Source organism: Crotalus tigris, unplaced genomic scaffold (assembly GCF_016545835.1).
Source record: "Crotalus tigris isolate CLP2741 ecotype Arizona unplaced genomic scaffold, ASM1654583v1 scf7180000024387.2241675, whole genome shotgun sequence".
In the NCBI taxonomy this organism is placed as follows: domain Eukaryota; kingdom Metazoa; phylum Chordata; class Lepidosauria; order Squamata; family Viperidae; genus Crotalus; species Crotalus tigris.
In genome coordinates, this window is record NW_024100557.1 from 1,629,257 (window position 1) to 1,650,546 (window position 21,290).

A 21,290-nucleotide genomic window follows, 5' to 3' on the forward strand; every position below is an offset into this window, starting at 1 on the left:
AAAAAAAAAAAAAATCCAGTACAAAAACAATAAATCCCTAGCCCTCTGGTGACAGTGATTAGACCAACCAATTAATGGGCTTCATATTACCCTGGTGTCTCCAGGCCCATTATCAGAACCATGTCTTCTGGACCTTTCAAAAGAGTGTCAGAGTGAGAGTCCATCTTATTTCCACAGAGATAATGTTCTACAAGGTTGAGCCACCATGGAGAAGGCCCTTCTTGGTCCCACTAGATGGATCTAGTGGCATCCATAACATTCTCTGCCTCCCCGCTCTGATGGGTGAGATAGATATAATTGGGAAAAGACGGTCCTTCAAATAACCTGGTTCCAGTCCATATATCAGTTTTCCTGATTCTAATAATAACTTATCACTGGCCGTCTGATCTCCAATTTTAGTATCAGTCAAGAAAAACCTGACAGTGATTATGGAATGACTTATTTGGGATGATAAAATACCTCTCTCTCTTTCTCTCTCTCTCTCTCTCTCTCTCTCTCTCTCACACACACACACACACACACACACATTTTTAAAATACTCATTTAGCAACAGAAGATTTCCAGGGCAAATTACCAGAAAGATTATAGAACAAGAGGCAAAATAGTTTTCACCATTTCATAAAAGGATCAGGTAATAGAGAACATCAGACAATGCAGCTACAGGAAATCGCAAAAAGATCATAACATATGCTAGGCTAAACTTTATGAGGAAAAATGATGCTATTTCTGATAGGCCCCCATCTAGTGGTCACCATCTATTTTGGTGGTAGCAGTATCTAGAGGACAGCTTGGAAGATCTTGATGACCAAGCAGAAGATGGAAGAAGATGGTTGCAACCAAGACTTGAGGCTGAAGGCAAGTCAGTCTTTCTGTAGTAGAAAATAGAACAGTAGGTACTGGAATTATTTGTGTACAAGCACAGAATAATTCTTACTATTATTTAAAATATTTGGATTCAATCTTTCATTGTCTGAAGAAAGTACAGATGGAATTTCTGCATAGGGAAAAATTATATTCCTTGTCATACTTCATTATCTCTTTGCAGTTTTTTTTGTCAATACAATACTTTTTTAAAAAAAATATGGATAGAAGTGACTAACATCTAATTTTAAATAGTGGTAACGGTTGACCATTTGGGGCCTCTTTTATTTTCTTATTTTGAGATTGCCAAATTGATTTCAGTTTTTGTTCTGATGCAGCACCAAGTCACATTTTGCACAAGTCCCATGAAACAAAATAGTCTGTGTGAAAAATATTGACTCTCTTCCAGCAATAACACAGCTGCTGAAAGAGCTTAGTCATCCAGGCAGTGGATGGGATTCTGAAAGGAAACACTTGTATGCAGGAACCTGACATTTGACTAGTGGGACCATGAAGCAGAACTAAAGTGGTGAGAAGTGCTGGAGAGACTAAAGGGAGAATCCCAATTTTGTACAAAAGAAGTTTCTTATTTGGGCATGGCTCAAAAAGAATAATTCCAAAACAAGATTGTAAAATGTTTGGAAAGTTATCTTTTTAAGGAATAAAGACTTTAGCATTCTTTTATTCATTGTTTCTGTAATTATATTTTCAGTAGTTCCTATTTTACTTGCTTCAATAATTTAGATCAGGGGTCTTCAGACCTGGCCCTTTTATGACTTGTGGACTTCAACTCCCAAAATTCCTCAGCCAGCTGTGCCTTGCTGAGGAATTCTGGGAGTTGAAGTCCACAAGTCATAAAAGGGCCAAGTTTGAAGATCTCTGATTTAGATTAAATTCAGAGGGCACTTTGCTATTTTACTTTAGTAACATGGCAATTGCTTTGTGAGAATTGACTGTACTGATTACATGTCTGCAATTGCAGTTACCTTCTGTTGCTTATTTAATCTAGCATTCCAGATTTCTATTACATTCTCGCAAATACTGTTGATGCTAAGAACAAAAACAACAAAATCACACTACAGGGCTTGCGCATTCATGTCCTTCATTTACTCTTTGAAAAAAGAAGCAAAGGGATGGGAACTGGAAAATTATAATGAGCCGAGGTGGCGCAGCAGTTAAAGTGCAGTACTGCAGGCCACTTTAGCTGACTGTGTTCAGCAGGTCAGCGGTTCAAATCTCACCGGCTCAAGTTGACTCAGCCTTCCATCCTTCCGAGGTAGGTAAAATGAGGACCCAGATTGTTGGGGGCAATGTAAATATATATATATATAAAAAAAAAGAAAAAAAAAAAATATATATATATATAATATATATATATATTATATATTATATATATATATAATATATATATATTATTATATATATATTGCTTACTGGTGTACACCGCTTAGAGAGTGCTTGCACTTAAAGCGGTATATAAGTCTCATAAATAAATAAATAATCAAATTATGAAAGACGTGTAGCCTTCTCTACCAAAGCAGAGTATTCAACTAATGATAAGTGTTAGTTACCTATCTATTCTGTTGTAAGACTAATCTGTTCTGGCATCCAGTTTTAAAAAAAGAATATTGATGGATACATATAAATATATATACTGTACATACATACGTGTTCTAGAGACTATTACTTATTTTGTAACATCAGAGGATAAGATGTCAGGATGTTCAAATTATCAGCAAAATCATTTAAAAGCAAATATAGGAAGAGATTCCTGACAACACAAATATTTTCACTTCTAACAGAAGAGATAGCTTCTTAACTCAGGTTGAAGATGTGTCTGGATGGCTACATCCCAGAAAGAGGGTTAGATTTTCTGGGCAGGGGAATGATCAGGTGATGTTTCAGATACCATCCAGATCTGTTTGTTCTGTACTGATTGGTAAGTTTTCCTTGTATTTATATTGAAAATTCAAAAGGGTTTACATACTTTTACCCACCACTAAAAATGTGCAAAATAAAACAAAATGCATGGATTTCAATGTAAAAACTTACATTTAAACCTGAAATATTCAGTTTGTGCTTATTGCAAAATAGAAAAGTAACTGGAAAAGGGTGGTGCACCCATAGAAAAAAGAAACACGTTCAAGTACTTTATAAATAGCTGGCCTGAACCACAAAGCCCTTCCACACCCATTCCCAGCATTCTAGATGAACGTCTCTCCATGTAATCCCAATAAAATTATAACTGAAACGGTAACAGATGTGTAGAAAAGAAGAGCTTCAGAGAAGTTCTTACTCAAATACAGACTGGAAGTAAACATTGTGAATGATATGACACTTTTTTTTATGCTGTGTTTAGTGCATAAAAGTACCTAAGTGGAGCTGAGATTTTCAGTAAGTACAGAGGAATACAGAGATAACCTTGAAGAAATTCATCCACCATAAAGCTTAGCCTGGAAGAGAGAAGGGAATGAAAATGAAACTAGCTCTTATATCAAACTCTCTTTGATATAAGAGGGGGAGAAAAAAAAATACCAGGCTTTCAAACTCTGATACTACACCCTTCAACAATAGAGTTCCAGTGGTTTTTGTGGTGTCCAATTCCTGTCCAAGCCTATCTTGAAGGGCTCACATCAATTTATTCTTTATTTAGAGAGGCATTAACCCTTGCCTTTGATCATGGAGATGACATCAGATTCTTGAGCACCCCATCATCTACAGAACAATTTGCTCAAGCACTGTTGCTGTCAATAAAAAAGGTGGAGCATTCTCTTCCCTTGCTATGTTGACAGTAATTGCCCAGCAGACTACTGTGGGGTGACTAATTCCTTTTTTGGGAAGAACCATCCTGTAGCATTACCATCTGGTTGCTGTGACCAGTTACCATGTTTCCCCGAAAATAAGACCCGGACTTTTTTTTTTTTTTTTGGCCTCCAATAGAAGCACCAGGTCTTATTTTCAAGGGGTGGGGTGTCTTCCATTCACCTCTGGCACTGACATTCTGCCCAGCCAGCCCACATCTGCAGCCAAAGAAGCAACTTCATTCTGCAGCTGAGAATGGAGCTCCGGCCTGCATTTTGCAGTCAAAGGCCTTTCCAGAAGGCCACTGCAGCCAAGAACCGAGCTATGGATTCAGTCCATAACTCGGTTCTCCACTGCAGAGTCCTTGCAGAACTGAGCTATGGATTGAATCATAACTCAGTTCTCGACTGCAGTGGCCTTCTGGAAAGGCCTCTGATTGTAAAATGAAAGCCTGTGGACGCCGCAGAAGAAGTGGGCTGGCAAGGAGAGGCCTGGCTGCCAGGTAAGTGGGTGTGGGTCGTGTGGGGCAGCTCCACCTCCACCCTAGCTTGATTTTTAGGTGTGTTGCCTCACCCCAAAACTAGGGCTTATTTTCAGGGTAGTTCTTACTTTCTGGAAAACATGGTAGTACTACATTTTGCCAATAAAAGCCACTTAACATGAATCTTGATTCTACTTAGCAATAGCAGTAGCATTTAAACTTATATACCACTTCATAGTGCTTCACAAAACTTTCTAATCAGTTTACAGAGTCAGTATATTGCCCACAACAATCTGAGTCCTCATTTTACAACCTCGGAAGGATGAAAGACTGAGCCAACCTTGAGCCAAGTGAGGATTGACCTCCTGACAATGAGCTGAATTAGTCTGCAATACTGCAGACTAACCACAGCACCACCACAACTCCTACTTGTGTCTTTAGTAACTGGACACTGTTGAAAATTTTGTTGTTTTACCTATAATCTCTCAGGAATTAGACATTGCAGTAGTCTAGGCAGGTAATAAGAATATTGTAGCAAAGTATTCACATCCCAGATAAATTTGCAAATGGCACTTTGGCGTCCATCTCTAATTCCTCCACAATCCTATTCCATCCTTTTCTGTTGGGAGTAATGAAACTTCATTTAGAGGAATTACTGGGATCGTAGGAGAGCCCTGATGTACAAATTAATGTTCTGCCTTGCTGGGATTCAGTTGAAGCTTATTGTGTCCCACTCAGATCCTCATGGCTTCCAGGCAATAGGAGACTGACAGTATCTCCAGCTCCATCCAAAATCATGATATAAAACTATTAACTAAATCCCATGCCCCCGCTTACTGCAATGTGCTGAATGTGGAGCTGTGTTTAAAGACCACCTAGAAGGGCAGATAGCTGTGATCTAGGTGCTCAGCAGCCGTTTTCTCAGTGGGATCGTATTATATCTGAATTGCAAGCCCTACGTTGGCTGCCTAATACTTTTTTTCCCTGTAACTAAAGTGTTGTTTAAACACAGGATAACCAAATGTCTATCATCGACAAAAATTAAAAAATAAATAAAAGTTAAATAAAATATAAAATAATAAAAATGAATATTAAACATAATTAAAATAAAAAATAATTAAAAAACAAACAAACAAAAATTCAAAGGCATTTTATGCATTCAGTTTTCTATGTTTCTATTTTTAACCTGTAAAGCTCTTTATAGCTTTACTCCAAGTCACCCTCAGGACCACATCTCTCCACTGGAGTCAGCCCTATAGAGTCAGTCACATTAGAAAAAGCAGCTAATTCCTGATTTTCTGAAGATCGGGCAGGTTGAAGCCTGGAAACCAAGCCTTTAGAATCACCCTCCTCTTGGAGGTTCAATAGACTCTTGGCATGATACACATTCTGGAAGAAGTTAAAGATAGGAAGTTAAAGGGCATTTGTAATGTGGAATCATCTAATTGTAGCAATAGGTTCTTTTATTTATTGTGATTTTTCTATTAGAAATGTTGTGTCAAACCTTTATGGCAAGCCGCTGAGAGTGATTAGACTGTAGGATATACATTTAAAAAACAATTGTATGTAGATCATTATTGATGGTATGGAGTAATATTGGTCTTGCTTGAAAATGTATTTTATTATCCTAAATCCAAGCAGTGTTGGTTTTATATACATTGTCAGTGACCCACTGTAATTTTAAGCAAAGTACAGGTGTCCATCAAGATGTGCCACCAGTGGGGAAAAAAAACCTGAAAAGTAAGTGGAAAGAGTGGGGTAGGATTTTAGCTACACCAAGGAAGATGTAAACTACAATACAGTGCACAAAAGGAATCGTCACACTGCTCTTTGCCATGGCCCGAAAGTTACCAGTCAATCAGTATTTGGGGCAGTCAAAAGTAATTGTTCTCATTTTGCCATGAAAATATTATTTGACACATTTAACATGTTGTATCCTGTTGTTTTCGCAGAAGAAAATGCAAAGGTTAGTCTTGATGTGCACTTAGGATATCGGGATGATACAGTCAGTGAGTGGACAGAAATGGCACACGCAGTAGAGACCCGAAAACTCAACTGTAGTTTTGGTGCTCCAAAAGTAGGTTCTTTGTGGTTCTGTTCTGCTTTTAATACACTTGTCCTAGTAAAATGCAAAATCCTTTGTACAGTTTGCTTTTAAATGCATTGAATTAATTCTGCCAAGGATACAGCATAGCTGGATAACTGTCCTAAGATTTCCAATGTTAATTAAAATGTCTTGAGAAGTTTAAGAACTATAAATGATAAAGAAATATAAATATAAATTTATACAGAAATGTAAATAAATTGTAAGGTTTGTTTCTGAAACTTTATACTTTACTATTAACCCATTAGGACTAGTAAGTTTATATTAGTAATGGTTTCATTGATAATCCAGCATTGGAAAACTAATAGAACTTTTACTCCACCAAGTGTTTTTCACAATCACAACCAAGAATTATTTGCCACAATTTATTTGTTCATAAATTCCCCTCTCCGTTGCCTATAAAAGTATTTCTGTATGTGGACTACAGTATAGCATAGCTCAGTGATGGCGAACCTTTTAGAGACCGAGTGCCCAAACTGCAACTCAAAACCCACTTATTTATCACCAGGTGCCAGGTGGGCGTGGCCCACTGGGTGGGCGTGGGCGTGGTGCTCATGGCAGACTGGGTGGACGTGGCCAAGGTGGACGTGATCACCTCGATGTTGCTTGTGGGGAGGGACATCTGTGAGGGCTGGGCAGAGTTGGGGAAAATCCAGGGGGTCTCTGGCAGGTGGGGCAGTGGGCAGGAGGCTTGTCTTGCGGGGTGAGGCAGGGCGGTGAAGCCATTGTCGCAAGGCAGGGGCCAGGGCAGCTGCTGCCTGACACCATCGGCCCCTGCACACAGAGGCCAATGAGTGCATGGGTGCTGGGATGCATCCAGCCATGTGGACCTCGGCGAGCTAGCGGGTGGCTGATTGAAGAGGGACGGTTGCCATCTCCGGGGCATGGAGCGCATGCCCACAGAGAGAGCTCTGAGTGCCGCCTCTGGCACACCATGCCATAGGTTCGCCACCACTGGCATAACTAGTGGAAAGCATTAACACTATGAATTATTTCATACTTCCAGGTTTGACTGAACAAATGTTGTTATAGTTTGGCTTTAGTAAGATATAAGTTTCAATATTCTTTTTATTTTAATTTTTGCTATGTTTAATTATATTTACTTTAAACAATGATACAACTAAATATAGTCTTTAGCTGCTTTGACAGCCAATTTTGCTGGGCGAACATATAACTGTAAGTTGGGGTTAGGGTTAAAGGAGAAAATGTTTGCCATTTCAGAAAATGTAGGCATTTTAAAATGAATTTATCCATTAAGCTGAAAGACACATAAAGATAATCTATACTGTGGTTTATTTGTCCTTAGTTTGGTGAAATATGAACCTATCCCAAGAAAGCAGCTATAGTTTCCAAAATACAGTGTATATGCTCATACATCATAAAGGAACAAGTTTTATGAGTGGATATGTTCAATTTTTATAGTTCTGTTTTCTTGTCTGGTTTTTCAATAGACTGTAGAGCATGAAGGGAAGTTTTATGATTGTGACTTTCTCCCATTCATGGAGATTGGAACTGTAGCTCACAAATTCTATCTTCTCAACATTCGTCTTCCTGTTAATGAAAAGGCAGGTATTAATGTAGGAATTGGTGAAATAAAGGATATCCGTTTAGTGGTAAGTATACATTAATATTTTTTTATATTAATGTCCTTTTCCCTATAAGCATACACATAAGCTACAAGGCTAACAGAATACAAACATCTGTAGTTATTTCACATATTTGTTGAGATATGCTAACATTCTGAATATGGAATTAATTGTGCTTGCTATTTTATTCTAAATTCTTTGTGGTTAGATTCCATTAGAAATTAGATTAAAGATATGAACATAGAATTTGTTTCAATGTTAGCATGGAAATGAGCATATGTTGCTCCTTACCATTCAAAAGAAGCATTTGGAAATCCAATTTCCATCTTCTTAACTAATTGGACTAGTAGATTTGGTAGCTGGGGAAGTAGAGTCAGAACAGAATTGGCTTGTAATTATTTGGGATGTTTCATACTGATTACAGGATCTTATGCAGCTGAAACACTGTCCTAATTATAAATCAAACAAAAATAAATGTTGTCTCCCAACTCTTATAATTACTACTGTATATTCCGGCGTATAAGGCGACCCGGCGTATAAGACGACCCCTGAGTTCAGAGGCTGTTTCGACGCTCTCAAAAGTTGTCTTATACGCCGGAATATACGGTACTTACTACTTGTTATAAGAGTGCATAGAATTAAGTGCATAATCTTTAGGATGGGGGAAAAGAAAAAGAATGTTGTCCCTATACAGCAGGGGTTCTCAACCTTGGCAACTTTAAGACTTGTGGACTTCAACTCCCAGAATTCCTCAGCCAGCAAAGCAAAGCTGGCTGAGGAATTCTGGGAGTTAAAGTCCACAAGTCTTAAAGTTGTCAAGGTTGAGAACCCCTGCTATATAGCTTCCAGGTTCTCTGCAGTTTCCAGTTCCTTGCAGATTTTCCCCCTTCGATGCCTCTTCGGCCATTATGCTTCTTTGCACCCATGAAATTAACTATTTTTTCACTAGCTCTGCTGATAATCGCTTCCTTGATACCTCCAGGAGCAAGCAGCCATTATGCTAGATTATCCGCACCTATCGTGTCACCTGACTTTGAATTACATTTTGCACACTGAGCAAGAATTACATTTTGCACACTGAGCAATACTGCTTTTCTTCATCTTCCAAGAAGCTACACTAGGAGAATATGGGACATGATAAAAGGGGCATTCTTAGATTGCATTTTTATTTATTTTCTTTACACAAAATTACTAGGAGTAGCTAGTCTCACTTAAATCCAGATAGCAATTTATGTGGATCTTTCTTTGAAGACAATTCAGAAGCTAGTGGAGAATACTAGCACTCTTCTGAAACCAAATAATGTCAGTCCTAAAAGAATTGCACTGAAATTTATTTATTATAAGTCAAATTTCAAACTTAGCAGCTTAAGGCTTAATACTTAAAAAAGCCACTAAGGGTGCCCTTCTTAATATCCCACCTCTGGCGAAAGCTTTCTTGATTTCACACCCTGCTGTTGGACCTTTTGCCTTGAGGCCCATTTAACATTTCAACATTACCAGCTTTTGGCACCAGATAAATGTTTGATTTTTTTTTTAACTCTTCTGTTTACAACTTTACCATGTCTTATATTTCCCAAGTACAACTCATCTCTGCTACAGTGATCGTATAGTGCATATTTTAAAACTGTGTATTTATATTATTTGGCTTTAGTAATAGTAATAGTAGTAAAGTTGGAAGGGACCTTGAAGGTCATCTAGTCTAACCCTCTGCTCAGGCAGGAAACCCTACACCATTTCGGACAAATGGCTGTCCAGTCTCTTCTTAAAAACTTCCAGTGCTGGAGCATTTACTGCTTCTGGAGGCAGGCTGTTCCACTGATTAATTGTTCTCACTGTCAGGAAGTTTCTCCTGAGTTCTAGGTTGCTTCTCTCCTTGATTAGTTTCCACCCGTTGCTTCTTGTCCTGCCTTCAGGTGCTTTGGAAAATAGCTTAATTCCCTCTTCTTTATGGCAGCCCCTGAGATATTGGAATACTACTATCATGTCCCCCCTTGTCCTTCTCTTCGTTAAACTAGACATACTCAATTCTAGCAACCGTTCCTTATATGTTTTAGCCTCCAGTCCCCTAATCATCTTTGTTGCTCTTTTAACCTGTGTTTTTTTTTTAAAGATCTTTAGGATAAATGGAAAGGCTATGGTAGTTTAAACAAATGAAGCATTGGAAGACTAGGATTTGTGTTAGCAATGTGAAGAAAAGCAGCACTGAAACTTAAGTTCACTTTCAGGGTATCCATCAAAATGGCGGCTTCACAAAAGTCTGGTTTGCCATGAAAACATTCCTTACACCCAGCATTTTCATCATCATGATTTGGTATTGGAGACGGATCATGCAGATGACACGGCAACCTGTGCTCCTGGAAAAGTAAGTAATGATCATCAAAGTTCTGTCTGTTTCTTGAAAGAGGAAACCAAATCTTGTGTGGTTTGTTATTCGCATGGCAGTCATTGCTCTCCCTTGAGGAGCCCAGGCTAGAAGTTTATTCTACAGCTCTGTTAGTCAAGATTACTTAATCTACAGCGGGAGCGTCTAACTGCCGGCCCGTGGGTTGGATGTGCCATGAGGAAACCACGCCCACCCCATTGCTGGCAATGGGGGAAAAGTTCCAATACGTCACGTGACGTCACAAGTTTGACATGTCTGATCTATAGCGTAACCACTGACATAATAAAGTAGATAGGGATAGTCTAGTGTTCTCTAGATATCTTGGACTGTAGCTGTCTTAAATTCTAAATGTTAAAAAATTCTGGTGCTAGTAATCTTAAGGTATCTGGAAGACCCCTGTACTGAAGCATATTCTCCCTGTATTCACTTCCTAAATTTAATGATACACTATTGTATCTGCATCTCGTAGAACAGCTAAAACAACTTTCTCCCAATCTGGTGAGTCGTCCTTGTTTTTCCAACATACTGTATTCTTTTTCAGGTAGACTTTAATAACTAAACTTAAAGTGAACTTTTCATGTGAATTCAGAGAAATGTTTTAAAAACTGAGTCAATTTGATATCATTGCTAGAATTGTCCTAGATAGACAGACAGACAAACATATAGAGTCAAGAAGAATATTTTGTGCGTCTGTCCCATCCCTAGTACCTCTATATATGGTGATGGTGTGCAGCTTCCGTCAGTGCAATGTCTGTATCGGGCTTTGTGGCATGTCAAGTAGGTGGAGACGGATCATTTTAGGAGGCATTTACCTGAATATTACATAAAGCTTATTGGAGCAACTGAGGAAAATGGAAGAGTTTTTGAAAGTATTACTATTTTTTTCAGGATAATCTTTGTTCTTGGAATCTCTATGACTTTCATAAACATTCCAGTAGAGTGGTTTTCTATTGGTTTTGACTGGACTTGGATGCTGCTTTTTGGAGATATTCGTCAAGGGGTCTTCTATGCTATGCTCTTGTCTTTTTGGATCATCTTCTGTGGAGAGCATATGATGGTAGGTGCTCTCATATGAGTTCGTGAATATACTGTTCCAGGATTTCCCCTCCATTGTCCATTGTTATATATTTTAGGGTTTGTTTTCATTCTGCAAAGCCATTCCCTACTTTCTAGCGTTCTCATCGCTCTCAGAAAATAAGCCATAAGTTGAGCGGTTGGAGATTATGAGAACTGTAGTCTATTACAACCGAAAGTTGTGAACATAGGAAGGGCTTTATTATCAAAATGTATGCCAAATTAATGATTTATGAGTGGTAAGATTTTATGTAAAAGAGTGCTGGAAAATGAGATTCAAGATCCTATAATTTTTATACTATTTGAATCAACATGAGCTGTAATTGGCTAAAGCTGACGGAAAAGCTCCATCATTGCACTTCCTTCTTGGGAATCAACATGTACAGGGTTGTTGTGGGGTGGGAAGCTACTCCACAGTCTTATTTATTTATTTATCAATTACTAAAGCATTGATAAGATATACCAAATCCTTTGCCACAGCTACCATTCTAATTATACCTGCGAAATCAATATATTTTATTTTTTGTCTCATCTAATAAGGGTATTGTCTTCTCTTCTTATTTAATCTGTTTTAGGATCAGAATGAACGAAATCGTTTTGCAGCCTACTGGAAACAAGTTGGGCCAATAGCTGTAGGCGCTTTCTGTTTATTTGCCTTCGACATGTGCGAGAGGTAATTAGAATTCCTCCTTTTTCATAGCTTTTGTCACTTAGTTTTACTGTGGATATTGTTAATTTTTAAAAAAAAAAACTTGCACAGATACAGTGAGGGGAAAAATTATTTGATCTCCTGCTGATTTTGTACATTTGCCCACTGACAAAGAAATGATCAGTCTATAATTTTAATGGTAGGTTTATTTTAACAGTGAGAGACAGGACAACAACAAAAAATTCCAGAAAAGCGCATTTCAAAAAGTTATTAATTGATTTGCATTTTAATGAGTGAAATAAGTATTTGATTCCCTATCAATCAGCAAGATTTCTGGCTCCCAGGTGTCTTTTATACAGGTAATGAGCTGAGATTAGGAGCACTCTCTTAAAGGGAGTGCTCCTAATCTCAGCTTATTACCTATATAAAAGATAAAGCAATCAATCAGATTCCAAATTCTCCCCCATGGCCAAAACCAAAGAGCTGTCCAAGGATGTCAGGGACAAGATTGTAGACCTACAAAAGGCTGCAATGGGCTACAAAACGATCGCCAAGCAGCTTGGTGAGAAGGGGACAACAGTTGGTGCAATTATTCCCAAATGGAAGAAACACAAAATACTGTAACTGTCAGTCTTCCTCGGTCTGGAGCTCCATGCAAGATCTCGCCTCGTGGAGTTTCAATGATCATGAGAACGATGAGAAATCAGCCCAGAACTACACGGGAGGATCTTGTCAATGATCTCAAGGCAGCTGGGACCATAGAAAATAATTGGTAACACACTACGCTGTGAAGGACTGAAATCCTGCAGCGCCCTCAAGATCTGCCTGCTCAAGAAAGCACATGTACAGGCCCGTCTGAAGTTTGCCAATGAACATCTGAATAATTCAGGGGAGAACTGGGTGAAAGTTTTGTGGTCAGCTGAGACCAAAATCGAGCTCTTTGGCATCAACTCAACTTGCCAAGTTTGGAGGAGGAGGAATGCTGCTTGTGAACCCAAGAACACCATCCCCACTGTCAAACATGGAGGTGGAAACCTTATATTTTGTGGGTATTTTTCTGCTAAGGGGACCGGACAACTTCATTGCATTAATTAAAGGGACAATGGACGGGGCCATGTACCATCAAATCTTGGGTGAGGATCTCCTTCCCTCAGAGCATTGAAATGGGTCGTGGATGCGTATTCTAGCATGACAATGATCCAAAACACATGGCCAAGGCAACAAAGGAGTGGCTCAAGAAACACATTAAGGTCCTGGAGTGGCCTAATCAGTCTCCAGTCTTAAACCCATAGAAAATCTGTGGAGGGAGCTGAAGGTTCGAGCTGCTCAAAACCTTAATGACTTAATGATCTGCAAAGAGGAGTGGGACAACTCCTGAGATGTGTACAAACCTGGTGGCTAACTACAAGAAATGTCTGGCCTTTGTGATTGCCAACAAGGATTTTGCCACCAAGTACTAAGTCATGTTTTGCGAAGGCGTCAAATACTTATTTCACTCATTAAAATGCAAATCAATTTATAACTTTTTTGAAATGCATTTTTCTGGATTTTGTTGTCATTGTTGTTGTTATCCTGTCTCTCACTGTTAAATTAAACCAACCATTACAATTATAGATCATTTCTTTGTCAGCGGGCAGCAGGGGATCAAATACTTTTTCCCCATCACTGTAGTCCTCAACATACGACCATAATGGAGCCTGCCCATTACAGTCATAAAATATACATTTTTCTTTCATACAATGAAAATGTTTGTAAAAAAAGAAAACATATTTTCAAACTTGTTGGATAGTACTTAAGAGAGTAGTACCCAGCCTAAAAATCTTTTCCTTATCATAAGTAAAGGTAAACAGCATAGTAACTTTCTCTTCTGATGTAACACCAATACGCTTTGAATAAGAGCAGAGAAGCACATGATTGGATCATATCTCATCACACATTTTGTTATTGCAAGTTAGGGAAGAGAGGAAAAAGGGTAGAGACTTATAGTTATTATATTTTTCTGGTTCATTGTTTCTGGTAGTATATAAACAAAAAAAGAATTTGAATCAAGCTAATAATAAAACTATTCTGTTATTTTTATCTGCAATGTGAATAGCATGGAAACAGACAGTTGAGCATTTCTAGTTCTGTGTAGTGAAATAATACTTTTTAAAGCAGTTAAGTAAGCGTCAATCCTCCCCTTCCAAGGGTTCTTTAGACATTGTTCCTCTAGACTTCCCAAATACTTACTTGCTTTGTTTTTATACACATGCTGCATGTATAATTTGATCTCCTGACTTTCTTTCCAGAGGAGTACAATTAAAAAATCCATTCTATAGTATCTGGGCTACAGATGTTGGCACAGAGTTGGCTGTATCCTTTGCATTTTACTTCGTTCAGAACCATTGGTTATCTTCTTTATTCTGTCCCAAAGCCTCTGATATTTGGGAAGGTGATGCTAATAAGCTGAGAAGGGTTTTTTTTTTTTTTCATTTAAACTTCGTGGAGAGTTTAAGCATCCTTTGAAATGGTTTCATGAATTTAAAGTAGTCCATATCCATGGGGGTGTTCTTTTTTGAAAGTTTACTTTCTGTGGATGTCATTAGAGCAAGTATGTATAACATTGATTCAAAGGCTGCATTACTTTTCCTCCCTTACCACTATAGCATAGGATTAACCTTGGGTTTATACTTGTCCGTAGTCAGGTATACCTTTTGTTCATGAAGTCCAAAACCTTCCTAGATTGAGACATTAGGATATGGAAGCTGAAATCACCCAACACCAAATAATGAGGGATAAACTCCAGTGCTTGGGTAGGATTCCCATGATCCAACTGAACACATAAACATTTAAAGACCAATATCTCACAGGCAGACGTCAGGGTCACAGGCAATTCTATAGATCAGTGCTTCCACCTGCTGGTTTGGCATCAAGGTTGCTGTAAGTCACAAAATCCAGAAGGATGGAATTCTAAGAGGGTGACATTGCCACCCTTATGCAACCAGGTTTTAGTAATGTAAGTTGCCAGGTCTGCCTCTTTGTCCACTTTCAAGTCATCAGTGAACAAGATCCTATCATAGATGAACCTGGAATTTTTTGTATCAACCTGAGGCCACCAGAGATCCAGATTAGGAATGAGACCACAGGGCAGAAGCAGAAACTGGTACCAAACTACCACTTCCCCTTCTAATGGAATGGTTTATCAGTGCCCTCCCTCACATCCCCTGATCTTTACTACTTGATAAGCTCCCTTTCCCCATCAATATCAGTATAACATGGGATATCGGGTTCAACCCCAACCCCTTTTATCCTCTTAAATACATCCCCCTCCTTGCTCAGATGGTCAGCAGTCTGATAAAGGTGCACACACCAGCCTTTTCTATCTCCCACATCCATCACATTATCAGTTTCCTAAATTCATACAGTGGCAGGAGCCATCCCTGAGTACTCTCTCACTATAGATCAGTGGTTCTCAACCTTTTTAATGCCGCGACCCCCAACCGGTCGTACGTTGAGGACTATTCAACCGGTCGTAAGTCGAGGGCTACTCAACTGGTGCAGCACCGTTTGCAGAATGGGACTTTTGGCGGACTCAGCAGGGCAGAGACAGCCTGAACAATTCCTATTGGCTTTTGAAAGCCAATAGAATTAGACTCTATTCAGGAGAGTCTATTCTATTGGCTTTCAAAAGCCAGTAGAATAAAAGGGAGTAGCACAGCTAAGGAAAGGGGGGGGAAATGGCGGACTGCATTGTTTGGCGATACCTGTGAAATAGTCGTTCGACCCCAAATGGGGTCCCGACCCACAGGTTGAGAACCACTGGTATAGATAGTCCTTGCTTAATAACTGCCGTGTTAAAGCAACCGTTTGAAGTTAGAATGGTGCTGAAAAAGTAACTTTACGACAAGTCCTCATACTTAAAACTGTCTCAACATCCCCATTGTCACGTGTTTGACATTCAGGCACTTTGCAACCAGCAGGCATTTACAAGTGTTATGTCCCCATGGTTACGTGATCACCATGGGCATGCTTTACAACTGGTCAAATCAACAGAGAAACCAGCAATAAAAACCATAAGTTGTGGTGTGATGTCTCACTTAATGTCCTGCTTAACAATCACAGGAACTACCTGCAGTCTTAGAATAATATTTTCTCCAGCTAGCATGGCTTATTCTTTTACTTTAAACCAGGGCCACCCTCAAGCTCCCCACCTCTTTACCCTGAATGCCATCCAAAGCCAGGTACATACTGGTACATGCAAATACAGATTTTATTCTCAAAGTGATACAACTGTTTCAGTTAGGACACTGGCATCCCTGGAGGCCCTCCTGTCTGACCTATCCTCTCACATATCAGGACTTAGCTGGCCATTCTCCCTTCCAATACCAGTGCCTCCCCAAATCTTACCACTGCAACTGGCCAGATCCTTTCTTACAATCCTCCATTGTCAACCCTGGTGAAGGAGAGACTGAGATCTCCATTCCGCATCTCCTCTGCTGAGTTTCTTTTCCTTTAATGCTCAATGTGAAGGGGATGAAATAATGTTAGGTTACAAGGCCATGGCAGCGCAAACCTCTAACAAGCTTTTTCTAAGGTTTCAAGAGAGTTGCTTCTTGCTCAGGGTTTTTGTATGGAACACAAATGGATGCCTGCAGATGTTAAGGCTCCTTGTTTTAGCCTATGTATTTACTTAAATTTATTGGCTGCCCAACCCCACTGAACTCTGAGGGGTGTAGAAAATCAGGGGGGAAAAACATAGAAACAGCTGAAAACATAAAATCGGATAAACCGACTAGAGTAAAATGACTCAATAAACAACAAACTACACAGTGCAAAATAATGGCCTTTAGCAAATAACAAGCATCAGTCCCAGGCACTAGCTAAGTCCTAAAAGACATTGCTTCATGGAGGGGGCCTGGAGCATACCCACTCAGCTGGAATATCCTGGGTGGGCAGAAACGATTGGAAGCATTAATAACATGATGAGCTAGCTGAACAGCAGCATATTTCTTACGGGCTAACCTCCAAGTTTATTTTAGCAAATATCAAGTGTGACAAATGCAATATTTCTTAACTGCTTATATTTAAGAGCAGAAGAGGAATCTGCAAACAAGATGCCAAATGAACTATCTATTTCTATTTCTGCCTTTACTGATTCCCTTAACTTTACCACTTAAGATGGCGTTTATTATTGTTGCCGGAATCTGCCTCTGCCTCTACTTCTTGTTCCTGTGTTTTATGGTATTTCAAGTGTTCAGGAATATCAGTGGCAAACAATCCAGCCTACCAGCAATGAATAAAGCCCGCAGGCTTCATTATGAGGTAAGGAATCCATAGGATGTTGGGGTAATTGTGTTTTAAAACAAGGCCAGTTCCTGTTGGTATTCCAGCAAGGCCATTATGTTAATGAGGGCTTTGGTAAACTGAAAATTTGCCCCTCAAGCCCTCCCTTGAGCTGTGCACATTCCCCTCCCCCACCCCCAGGACTGTGTAAAAAGAAGCAGTCCTTTTTCTATAGGGAAGGGTAGAGAGAGTTGCTTTTCTCAAGGACTAGAGCAGGTAGCAAACAGATTCCCTTCTGATTGTCTGGCCCCTCCATAACAAATCGATAACCAATATTGTGAAATATTGTGCCTTTTATTTCAAGGCCTTCACTTGTATGTCTGCAACTGCATAGCACAACCAACCAAGGGAATAGTAGCAGATGGGTTTGTTTGTTTTTCCTTACTCTGTCAGTTTTGAGTCCTACCACTATGTGACAGAGTGAGCTCCTGTCACTTCCCCCAGCTCTTGCCAATCTAAACAGTTTGAAAGCATGTAAATGCAAGTAGATAAATAGGAACCACTTTAATGGGAAAGTAACAGTTTTCAGTGTTTTATCATACATTTTGCACTGTAACGCATGATGTGATGCTGGCCACGTGACTCTGAAAATGTCTCCAGACAGCTCTGGCTCAGTGACTTAAAGAAACAGAGATGAGCACCACCCCTAAAGTAGAGTAAAACCCACAGGGACGTCTTCCCTACTATATAGGATTTCTTCTTCAGAATATTCTATTTGGAATATTTCAGTATTTTTTGTTGTTTCTCTCTCCCCCTGATTATATTTGCTTCTCTCACAGGGACTGATTTTTCGGTTCAAATTCTTGATGCTGATCACATTAGCTTGTGCTGCCATGACAGTAATATTTTTCATTTTCAGTCAGGTGAGAAATCTAAAATTTCTACAATTATTACTATCGAGTAGTAATGCGTTCTGCTATTTTGTTTTTTATATCTTGAAGCAATGTGTCAACAAAGGATCTTTTCTTAGCTTTATTTCATAACGGGGAAAAGAGAAAGTGTTAAATCAGATCTTTCCCTGATTTAACATTAAACCCAGCTGCTTTTCTTGTTGTCGGCTCACTGCAGATAGGGAGAGCAGCCCGTTAAAGCCATGCAGTGGAGTGAAGGTCAGAAATAGATGTTTTGGGGGATGAAGAAGTCCCTCTATTGGAGATGAAAATCATTGACTTTATTGATTGTCTGTCTGTGCTAACTTTACACTTATGTCTTCATTGCTGGATTATATATCAACTTTTCATCCTGTTTAGGTGACTGAAGGTCACTGGAAATGGGGCGACTTTACATTTCATTGGAACAGTGCCTTTTTCACAGGGATTTATGGAATGTGGAACCTTTATGTCTTTGCCCTGATGTTCCTGTATGCACCTTCCCATAAAAAGTACGGTGAAGATGAGTCAAATGGTGAGATGCAGTTTCCTGCAGTTGTGATTCAATTGTACTGTAGTACAACGAATCAGTCAATTTGTACTCATAGTTCTGTTGATTATGGGTTTTAACCGCTAATAAATACCCTAAGTTAGTGTGATTAATTTGATTGGATTGATATAGCCAGCCATTTGCGTGGTCTGAGCAGCAAACAATATAATAATAAATGTAATCATAAAAAAGCAAAAAGTAACATAGATTACTTCATAGGTTCAGCTAATTTCCTGACCTTTGGGCCTGAGAGAACAGTAAGAAGGGCTTTCTGAAAAAATTAAAGGAAATTTAGATTCTGAAAATATATACTAAGGAAGGAATGGAAAAGAAATTTCTGGATCTGAGAATTGATTTTTTTTCCCATTTTGATTATACACAGTACAACCGATCTGTAACAGCTTGTTGCACAATCCTGAATCAAAGTAAATCTTGTACTAGATCCTGAATTAATTGAAAGATTATTCTCAGATTCTTTATATCCTGAGATTTATACACACTTATTAAATGCAAGTCCTACTGCACAATATTTATTTTTAATTTTAAAAGGTCCTATTGCACAATATTTATTTTCATTTCTATTTGTGTGCTTACACACACACAAACACATACAGAGCTCTGCTTGTTGTTAAAAAGAAGGTACTATTACTGAACAAATATATGGATGCATGCACGAAGTGGAGAAATAGCCCATTCCCCCATTTTATTAGTGGAAACCATGTCCATTCATGAAACTTCTCCCATTGCTTACTTCTTTATAAATGCTGGGGTAATTTTGCAATAAAACTGTCATCATGGTAAACGCATTCATCTCAAATGCAGTTTTGTGTTTTCAGGTGATTTGGGAGTTAATTCTGGAGAAGAACTTCAGCTCACTACTACTATCACTCATGTGGACGGACCAACCCAGGTTTACAAATTGGCTCGCAAGGAAGCCCAGGAATAATCACTTCAGCACAATTTTACTTGTGCCTAAATACAAATTACACAGCATGATGGTAGTATTTTCCTGCAAGGTTTGTTTGGAATCGTCTGAAGGGTGCATTGCAGAAAATGGTGAAAATGATGACTATCTGCCAAGAACTAATGGGATGCTTATATCCATGTATCTTTCTTGGGGAGAATCTTCTGTCAAGTTTGAATTCTTTTAATTCTTCGTCTTGAGCAATCTTCCCCAATCTCAAAATATGTTGGGTGCATAATTCCCACAGCCAGCTTGACTAACCAGTTTGGGAAAGACTGGTCTTGAGTATTAGCACCAGGAATGAGGTGGGAGGAGTGGTTACTCCATAAATATTTCCTCCTTACCTTTGGGTGCATTTCACTACCTATCAACACTCTGGCTGCTGCTGCTGCTGCTGCTGCTGCTGCTGCTATGGATGTTCTTGGGAAACTAATTGGAATACATTAAGTGCTTCCTAAGTTGAGGTTTTATACATCATTCCCAGTGCATATGTCTGGAACCAGTTTAGTTACTTGCATCATATGTAGCCAGTTCAATATTTACATACTTTAATGAATGTGTTCATGACTTTTTTTTTATAGTCTAGTGTAACACTGCCTTTTTTAAAGTTTGATACAAAAAGAGGACATTTAGAAACCTCTGTTGATGTATGAATATGTGTCCTGAACTCTTTAACAAGTCTTTTTGATGTAGATATCTTTTTATATACTTTTAAGAATTCTTGTTTACTTATATATATATAATTCCATAGAACTGAATGGGGAGTGCAAGCATGTATGTATGTTTTAAAATCTTATTTTCTTTCTTTTTTTATAATGCTCTTAAGTAGCCCTGGGGACCACTGTAGTTCATCTTTTTGTACTACAAATAAAATATAAAAATATGATTTTTGTGTTGACTGAAATTGGTAAAAAAAAAAATACCAAGATATTGCTGCTATATTTTAATCTGTCATCAGTGTGCTTTTTTAGAAATAGTAAACATAACTGGGATAATGCTGACATCTATTGGAAATCAAATGCTCTCTCATGAACCATAATTACTCTAACTTAACCATTGAAAATCTAGTATAAGCAAATGAATGGAATAAGATCTATATCTGAGAAACAAAGGTAGTAAAATATTCCAAACAACCAAAATAAAATATGACATGCCTATAAGTATCATTTAGAGAAAAAAATCAAGAAGGAATGCCTGAACAGATGCTATTCCTCTCCTCTGTTTTACGTAGCCCTCTTCAAAGACTTAATTCAATGCTGTTGAAATTGTGTAGATTGGAAAAAATGGGGCTTCCCAAGTACAGAATCAGCCCCAAAAGAAAATGGGGTTCTATTTGGAACATGGAAACCAATATTAGTAGTTGTGGCTCTTGTTTATGTAATGATGAACATGTGGAAGATAATGCTTAGAGCAGTGTTTCTCAACCTTGACAATTTTAAGGCACGTGGACTTCAACTCCCAGAATTCCACAGCCAGCAATGCTGGCTGTGGAATTCTGGGAGTTGAAGTCCACATGCCTTAAAATTGTCAAGGTTGAGAAACACTGGCTTAGAGATACTAGCTTTCATATAAACTATTCACAAAGCTTTCCATTTTAAGCAATTTCAAGAAGTGGTCTGAGGATCGATGCTTTTTCATTGTTCCT

General features: G+C 38.7%; 1 protein-coding gene across 2 annotated transcripts in view; it reads left to right on the plus strand.

Annotated features, from left to right (window-relative positions):
- The window catches only part of WLS (Wnt ligand secretion mediator), a 46,471-nt gene extending 25,940 nt beyond the window's left edge, over positions 1 to 20,531 (plus strand). Inside the window, exons 3-12 of one of the 2 annotated variants that reach the window (XM_039329095.1) lie at positions 6,097 to 6,221; positions 7,700 to 7,861; positions 10,060 to 10,196; positions 11,106 to 11,274; positions 11,867 to 11,964; positions 14,229 to 14,292; positions 17,098 to 17,241; positions 18,042 to 18,125; positions 18,513 to 18,643; positions 19,518 to 20,531. In XM_039329095.1, coding sequence (XP_039185029.1) covers positions 6,097 to 6,221; positions 7,700 to 7,861; positions 10,060 to 10,196; positions 11,106 to 11,274; positions 11,867 to 11,964; positions 14,229 to 14,292; positions 17,098 to 17,241; positions 18,042 to 18,125; positions 18,513 to 18,643; positions 19,518 to 19,521 — 1,118 coding nt within the window. In that variant the 3' untranslated portion in view covers positions 19,522 to 20,531. Of the gene's footprint in view, positions 1 to 6,096; positions 6,222 to 7,699; positions 7,862 to 10,059; positions 10,197 to 11,105; positions 11,275 to 11,866; positions 11,965 to 14,228; positions 14,293 to 17,097; positions 17,242 to 18,041; positions 18,126 to 18,512; positions 18,667 to 19,517 lie in introns of both variants that reach the window. The other variant, XM_039329094.1, reaches the window with a different exon arrangement.
- Positions 20,532 to 21,290: the final 759 nt, after the last annotated feature.